We start from the raw sequence: 9,019 nt of genomic DNA, 5'->3' as shown, positions 1-9,019 counted from the left end.
CAGTGGCCGGAGGAATCCAGGACGTCAATAGACGTCCTGTTGGATTTTCAGAGCCACCGTGAAGACGTCATTTTACAATGACCCGGGGCTCAAGTGGTTAAGGAGATTCCCCCCTTTCTATTTGTCCTGTTTACCATTATCATTGAAAGTGAAGGTAAAAGAAAATCCCAAATTTTGGGTTGGTTCCCAAAAAAGTAATAGAAGGGAAATCTTCAAATGGGGACACTAGTTCTGGTGACATGGGGGTCCCCAAGGAATTCCCTTAGTTTGCAGGGATTTCCTCTCACTTCTTGTTTGGCTATGGGACAGGAAGTGAAGGGAATTCTCTGCAATGGGGCAGAGATGGAAGAAAAAAAAACATAGGATATACCCTCCCGCTCTATCCAACAAACAAAAATAAGGTTTTGCCTATAGTTCTACTTTAAGCAGATACAAGATAGATTATATATTGGAAACCTATTTGCTTAATTATCAATTGTCTTAAATCTCCCCTTTAACACCTAAAAAGGAAACCCTTTCAAAAGTATAAATACACACATAGGCCATCCATACTGTTTTAAATTTATAGGGTGAAATGCAATGTCACTATGATCGGTGAAGGGTTTTATTATTTTTCCATTAATTACAAGGTGTTTGGATTGTAAAAGGTAGAGATTGCAAAATCGCTGCCCCTCTTCTCTACCTCGTCCAATCAGAGAACGTATTCACAAAAAAAAAAATAATAATTCAAGGAACTCTAAGAATACCAATAATGCAGAGCAAGCGACACCTTGTGGTCAATGTGCAGAGGTGCAGCTGCTTGCACAGGACCCAGAAGTATGTGGCGATCACTGTAGTAGCAGTGACTTCTACAGTCATTGTCAGCTTTCCTAGTGACCTCTCATGTATGAATTATGCATACTTACATTGGTCAATGCTGGGCCTATGTAAGTATGCAATAAAGATCATGCCTCGAGATCAGCTTTAAGAAAAGTGCAGAAGAGACATTGCTGTGCTTGGAAATTGTCAATTTAATATTACAAATACTGTACTAAGAGAGAACAATTTATATCTCCCTGTGGCTGTTTCATTTAAATGCAAAAAATTACAAAGTTCCAAGAATTTGAGATTTTGTCAACGTATACCCAAGTCATGAAAAACATGTAGGCTTCCATTCTGACCTTTAAAAATGCTAGATGACCCAGAACAGGTAAAGAAATTAGGAATCCCAACCCTTTCTGGCACTCATTCTGCATGCTTGTTGTAAGTCGGTAACAATAGAAATGATAAAGCCAGAGACCGATAAGTACCTAGCATTTTTAGAACAAGGCAAGCAATGGCAGTCTTCGTGATGTCCTATAAAGTGAAACTCGGCTTCTAAACAGAGGATGCAAGGTCAGCCTAGTAAACATAAAAATAAAAAAGCCTAGAGCTCAATCTACTGGTTGAAAATAGTAACTATAAAATATTACTATGAAATGTACAAATACTATACTGGTGACCCCACAATAGGGATAAAACTTTTTTGGGGAAGGGAGTTTAATAAGACACGTGGCCACTCATTAAAATTAGAAGAAAAGAGGTTTAACCTTAACCGCTTCAGCCCCGGACCATTTCGCTGGCCAAAGACCAGGTCACTTTTTGCGATTCGGCACTGCGTCGCTTTAACTGACAGTTGCGCGGTCGTGCGACGTGGCACCCAAACAAAATTGACATCCTTTTTTCCCCACAAATAGAGCTTTCTTTTGGTGGTATTTGATCACCTCTGCGGTTTTTATTTTTTGCGCTATAAATAAAGCGACAATTTTGAAAACAAAAACTATATTTTTTACTTTTTGCTATAATAAATATCCCCAAAAATTATATTTAAAAAACACACAAGCATTAGATCTTACCATTTGAATAAAGATCTAATGCTTGTGTGCTCAAAATATGTTGGAAAAATCAAAGATTTCCATGTGGCGTACTTAATTTTTTACATTTCTGTACGTGGTCATAAATGATACAGCTAATGTGATAAACAACAAATACTGAAGTAAACAATTCAATTTTACAGTATGTAAAGGTGATATCTTTAATAAGAATAAAATAAATATTTGCCTTTTCAATAATTTTTTCAACAAAAATATCAATAGATCTTATTGTGTGCACTGTGGAAAAAATGTACACCATTGCAATCAAAAGCTGTATTGCCTTTAGCAGATATTACTCCTTATAGACATTTTGTATAACTGCCAACTAATCTCTTACAGTGGCACAGTGGGGTTGAATTACTAAAACTGGAGAGTACAAAATCTAGTGCAGCTCTGCATCGAAACAAATCAGCTTCCTTTGATTGGCTACTATGCACAGCTGCTCCAGATTTTGCACTCTCCAGTTATAGTAAATCAACCCCAGTGATGTTTTTGACGACTTCTCAATGCAAAATCTGTATGAAAAAATCCTTCAGTTGCAAGATGCTTGTAGGCTTCCTTGCATAAACTGCCTGTTTCAAAACTCTCCTACAAAGTTGCTGGCTCAACTTCAACTTTGACAGATGACCTCACATTTTCATCAAGCAAAATTTGATATGATACAGAATGTAAAGTTAATTTGATGACTGCAAGCTTCAAAAAGGTGCTGAAGCATAAAAGCAACCCCATTTTAAATATATTTTCACCGCCATGCTTCACAGTTGGTATGCAGTTCTTCTCCTGAAATACTGTCTTTGTTTTGTAGCAAACATATCTACTGTGACTGTCACCAAAAAACTCATTTATCCAGAAGGCCTGGTCTTTGCCTATATGTTTAATGGCAAACTAATTTTACTGTTTCTTTTTTTAAAGCAGAAAAAGGCTTTTACTTAACATCAGGTTGAATGAATGCAATATTTTTTTGATTTTAGATGCATGCATTTTGACTCCAACTGTTGCATAAAAGTTACCTTAACACCCTGCAATTAAGTTTTAAAGACTTATTTTTGCATCAAATGTTTAGCTCCTGGGTTGAATTTGCTGGGCTTGCCAGTCACACATTGTTTGAAATCTATGCAACTTGTAAATTATTTTCTGTACAGTGAAATGATTTATTTCAAAACCATTTTCTTTTTAAAACCTTTCCAGACACACAAGTATGCAGAAGTCTAAGAAAGCTCTGTTGATCTTGGCATAACACCCCCACACATGTTAGTAGCAAACAGAACACCATACCCTAGATGTCTGAGGTTTCAGGTTGGGCATTAAGGTAAGCCATAAGTCAAATTAAGATTGGAGGCCAAGAGATGTGGGAGATCCCTTTTATTATTGAAAATTAACTACTGAACTGAAAGGCACTGGCCTGAAATCACACTACCGATATTATTGTACAGGAGAGTGATATATTGTGATCTCGGGAATGACAGCCAGCCGGTTAGTTAAAAGCAACCAGTTTGTTTAACAGATAAACAAAAACATTTTTCTTCAGCCAAAACAATAGTCCATAGTCCTGGTACAACAACCTCTACAGCAGGCTCACCGCCAACCTGTTGGTCCCACACTGGGGTTAAGGCTCCTCTGTGGCAGGGATGCCAGACAGGCCACAAGGGGCTCAGCACCAAGCGTCACAGCTTGTTCAAGAGCTCACGCTTACTCACAGCCTGTGAGCCTCTTTCCACTACTTCCTTGACACAGGTGCCGATTTCCCTTTGCTGCCTTTCAAGCCTCTTCTGCCTGCAGCGTAACCCTTTTGGGACCAGAGTCCTGGTAGATGGGATTTGGAGGTTTTTTTTGGACCTCCAAAATTCAGGGTCCCTACTCAAACCAGAGAGTACTGTAAATCAGTCCTCTGGCTAGCCAAACACCCCCGAAACACCTCACCCTGCATGGGTGAAAACCCCTTAGTACAGCAATGTCTCCCCTTAAAAGGGACCACAGCCCAAATATCTGGGAAATGTACCTGCTGTCCAGGACATACTCCTGGTGTCCTGTACAATATGGCTGGATGAGGAGGACTTTTATTATTCTTGCACATGTGGTCGGCAAGAGGTTAACGTGCATGCATACAATAACTGTTTATGTAAAAAAATGTTTGCAGTCATTTTTTTTTTAAAATAATTTTTATTAAGGCTTTCAATGCTATACAAGAAAAGCTCACACGTGGGCCGAACAGTTGACCACGCAGGGGCCAGTCACCTGTTGCGTGATCATACCGCAATAGGGCACATCCGATAACACATAGCACAAACAACTTACTAAGACTACAACCCCAATATGGGGAGAGGTGTTTGCAGTCATTTTTAATATGGTATATAATTGGTAGCTAAATGGTTCACTGATTTAGTGTTATTTTCAGGTAAAGCTTTATATTTTAAAGCTTAGGTTAAAGTGATTGTAAAGCGTTATTTTTAATAAATATTTTACACTGACATAGTAGGTAAGGTTGAATAAAGACAATAGTCCATCCAGTTCAACCTGTGTAGGTGTACGTGTGCCAGTGTCTATAATTATTTCCCATATCCCTGTATATTGTGTTCTTTAAGATGCACATCCAAGACTCAAAAATATCCATACTCCTCGCTGCCACCAATTGTGGAAGAGAGTTCCATAGTCTTATTGCCCTGAAAGTGAAAAACCCCCTGGCAGTTGAAGGTTAAACCGCTTCTCCTCCAATCTCATTGTGTAAAGAGAAGAATGAAATAAGAAAGAAAGAAGCAGAAAGAAGGAAGAAGAAAGAGAAAAGAAGAAAGAAAGAAAGAAAGAAGGGGGGGGTTAGGGAAGAAAAGGGTTGGGAGCGCATGCACAGTCACTCATCCATGAAGGTGTTGTAGTCTTGCGAGTACCGGAAATGTGCAAAAATGTGCAGGACCAGCAGTGGCTGCTGGCGCTGCACTGCAGGTTACAAATATCAGCAAGGTGGGAGAAGACAAGCAGCTTTGTGTAAAATGTTTCAAAAGCTGGAGATGGTTTTCCCTGTCAGAAAATCTTTCACCGTTCTCTTCTGATAGATCTTTCAGTCACCTAGGAGGAAGTCTAAATGCAACCAGTCACCATATTTTGGACCATTTAATGATTTACACCTTTATTTCAACAAAGTAAAAAAAACTGAAAAGTACACTTCTGGATCTTTTAATCCTAGTCTACTAAAAACAAAACAAATGCAACACAGTAAATGTGAAATTATGATTTAATCAACACACAAAAATAGCTGAAATGAAAGAAGACGAATCATTTGTTTGTCAGAACAAAATGCTCTTACTGGACTAAGAATGATATAAAAAAGCTGGACACATGGAAAGTCTTTTCCCTTGTAGGATAAAATGTCACATGAACATAGAGACAAATCCTTTGTATGTTGCTGCACGTGTTGTGAAGTGAAACTATGCCACTTGCTATTGTCCTCCTTAAGGAACCACGTTGCACAGTCTGTGGGGTATTTAAGTTGTGTAAATCCTCATTATGACTTTACTCTTCATGCTTTTTAGGACCTCTTGTCCTTCCTTCAGCAGGTTTAGAAGACTTCTTTTCCTTTTTTCCAGATTCTTTCTCTGCCCACACAAATGTTTCTTTCAAAAGATGCTTTCTTATCTTTTCTCGAACAAGATCTTCACGGCCAATTTCGATCATCTGTTCTTCCCAAGCCTTTAACTCGTTTTGGTATCTGACTTTGTCATCTTCAGCTAACTGCAAATACACCTATCAGAAGAGAAACAAGTGATGAAATAGAAATTGTTCTAATGCAATTTTAGGATCTGGCAAACAGCTAGATTGTAAACTCTAACAAGCGGAGCCCTCTGATTCCTCCTGTATTGTAACTGTACTGTCTGCCCTCACGTTGTAATCCGCTGCCGCTATATAAATCATGTAAAATAATATTAATAACACAATAGCAAGCAGGTTGAATTAACCATTAAAGAGGAGGTAAACCCATACACAAAAAAAAAAAAAACCTGCAAGACAAAAAGGCATAATGAGCCAATATGCATTCTAGCTCATTATGAATTACTTATCTCACATCAAAGCCCCCGCAGCTGTCCTAGTCTCCTCCTCGGGCCGCCAACATGTCGCCGGGGTTTTGCGGCTCCAGCACTGTGGTTGGCCGGAGCCGCGATTACGTGACTCCCGCACATGCGTGAGGGAGCCACCGGTAACGGCACACAGACTGAAGCAGCGGCACATAGGTGCCATTGCTTCAGTTTGCCCCACTGCACATGTGCCGCTATAATGAATTGTCGGCTCCTGGCAATTCAGAAAAAAATCATTAAAAAAAAATTAAAAATAAAGCGTGGGGGTCCCTCCAAATTTAATTACCAGGCCCTTCAAGTCTGGTATGGATATTAAGGGGAAACTCCGCCATCAATTAAAAAAAAAAAACACGTGGGGTTCCCCCCAAATATCCATTCCAGACCCTTCAGGTCTGGTGTTGATTTTAAGGGGAACTCCACCCCAAATCTTTTAAAAACGTGTTGTGGAGTTGCCCCAAAAATCCACACCAGACCCCCTTATCCGAGCACGTAACCTGGCCGGCCGCAGAAAAGGGGGGGACGAGAGAGCCGTACCAGGCCACATGCCCTCAACATGGGGAGGATGTCCCCATGTTGATGGGGACAAGGGTCTCATCCCCACAACCCTGGCCGGTGGTTGTGGGGGTCTGCGGGCGGGGGGCTTATCAGAATCTGGAAAAACCCTTTAACAAAGGGGACCTCCAGATCCCGGCCCCCCTATGTGAATTGGTAATGGGGTACATTGTACCTCTACCAATTCACTAAGGAAGTGTAAATAATAGTAAAAAAAACACACATACACACACACACACACACACACACACACACACACCACACCGTGGAAAATACAAAATCCAGTGGTGGTAATCCACTTTCGATTCCTGCTCCAACGTTGTCGGTATCCAGCGACAAGTGATCTCCTCTCCGCCGGGGTCCAGCGATGAGAAAATCCATCCAGGTCCTGGATCCAGAGCGCACGCACCGCCGGCCGCCTGTCTCCACCGGAGACAGCCCGGCGAATGACGCGGCTTGAGCCAGTGACAGCCCTTATATAGGTGAGGCAGGGCCACCTGTCACATGACCCCGCCCCCCTCTGACGCAAGGGAAAGCCTGGGCTTCCCCAGTGATGTAGTCAGAGGGTGCGTCAGAGGGGGATGGGTCACGTGACGGGTGGCCCCGCCTCACCTATATAAGAGCTGTCACTGGCTCAAGCCGCGATGTCTCCGGTGGAGACAGGAGGCCGGCAATGCGTGTGCTCTGGATCCCGGACCTGGATGGATCTTCTCATCGCTGGACCCTGGCGGAGAGATCACCCTTCGCTGGATACCGACAGCGTTGGAGCGGGGATCGAGAGTGGATTACCACCGCTGTATTTTTTTTTTAAATAAAATACTTTTTCCACGGTGTGTGTTTTTTTACTATTATTTACACTTTCTTAGTGAATTGGTAGAGGTACAATGTACCCCATTACCAATTAACATTGGGGGGGCGAGATCTGGGGGTCCCCTTTGTTAAAGGGGTCTTCCAGATTCTGATAAGCCCCCCGCCCGGAGACCCCCACAACCACCGGCCAGGGTTGTGGGAATAAGGCCCTTGTCCCCATCAACATGGGGACATCCTCCCCATGTTGAGGGCATGTGGCCTGGTACGGCTCTCTCGTCCCCCCCTTTTCTGCGGCCGGCCAGGTTACGTGCTCGGATAAGGGGGTCTGGTGTGGATTTTTGGGGGAACTTCACGACATTTTTTTTTTAATTTAGGGTGGAGTTCCCCTTAAAATCCACACCAGACCTGAAGGGTCTGGAATGGATATTTGGGGGAACCCCTGCGTCTTTTTTTTTTTAAATTGACAGCAGGGTTCCCCCTTAATATCTATACCAGACCTGAAGGGCCTGGTAATTGAATTTGGGGGAACCCCCACGCTTTTTTTTTTTATATAAATGAATTTTTTATTGGAATTGCCAGGAGCCGACAATTCATTATAGCCACAAGTGATTTTTAAAGGACTTTTTTTCCCTTCAGAAATTACAGTTTGTGCAGAGACAGTTCTAAGCACGGGAAACATGCGCTATTTCACAGGCATACTATACACCCTTCATAGGTACGAAATTCAAAGGAATATTTCACTTTTATTGTTTTACTTTAAGCATTATTAAAATTCACTGCTCCTGAAAAAACGGCCGTTTTTAAAACTTTTTTTGCATTGATACATGTCCCCTGGGGCAGGACCCAGGTCCGCCAAAATACTTTTTAGGACAATAACTTGCATATTAGCCTTTAAAATTAGCACTTTAGATTTCTCCCATAGACTTAAACAGGGTGTTCCGCGGCTTTTCCAATTTGCCGCGAACACCCCAAATTGTTCGCGGTTTGCCAAACAGGCAATGTTTGAGTCGAACATGAGTTTGACTCAAACTCAAAGCTCATCCCTAGTGCGATTGACAGGAGTTTTGGTAAAGCCCTCTCCATGTGTCCACCAGGCCTAGTGGGAACATAATTAAAGCAAAGGGGTAAGGCAGGCCACAGAAAATGTCTTGCCTGCACCCCGATTCCCCCCCATCAGCTCAGACCACGTTGACTGAGGAAATCCTCCTGCTGAGACATTGTATTCTCCCAGGAGGGGGTAGAGCTGGAGTGGGGGAAGCAGTCCCCTCTGGGAGAGGACAGTGATTATTGTTGACAGTTATAGCAGCCGCTAGCGATAATCGCAAGTGAAATCAGTCAGGCTAGTTGTACCCAAGTTGATACACAGTTTGAATCTCGGCTGGTTCCTTGCTGAATCTGTCAAGATTCAAACAGTCTATGGCCGGCCTTAGACTATCCATAGGGAAAAGGGGAGCGGGGAGAGCTTGGATAGAGAGCTATTAAAATGGATTGGAATCCATAGATCTGTGTAACCTAATTCGAGTTATCAGAAGAACTTCCTGCAGTTGAAAGCATTAAAATGTAATTTGCATCACAATTTAATGCAGTATGTAGCTCTGAATTTATTTTGTCTGTGCAGTTTCAAGTACAAATAAAAGCCACATACAACCAATGTGAACATCTTAGCTTTCGCAGCAAGCAGGAAAAGTTTCTTCAAACATT

At 42.0% G+C, this 9,019-nt stretch overlaps 1 protein-coding gene across 1 annotated transcript in view; it reads right to left on the bottom strand.

Moving 5' to 3' along the window:
* Positions 1-5,044: 5,044 nt before the first annotated feature.
* Positions 5,045-9,019, bottom strand: part of TFAM (transcription factor A, mitochondrial) — a 42,990-nt gene continuing 39,015 nt past the window's right edge. The window contains exon 7 of the mRNA XM_040362081.1: positions 5,045-5,627. Coding sequence (XP_040218015.1) covers positions 5,397-5,627 — 231 coding nt within the window. The 3' untranslated portion in view covers positions 5,045-5,396. The remainder of the gene's footprint in view (positions 5,628-9,019) is intronic.

The sequence above is a fragment of the Rana temporaria genome, chromosome 8, assembly GCF_905171775.1.
Source record: "Rana temporaria chromosome 8, aRanTem1.1, whole genome shotgun sequence".
Classification (NCBI taxonomy): Eukaryota; Metazoa; Chordata; class Amphibia; order Anura; family Ranidae; genus Rana; species Rana temporaria.
Note: the sequence above shows the minus strand (reverse complement) of the source record. Positions and strands in the feature narration are given on the sequence as shown.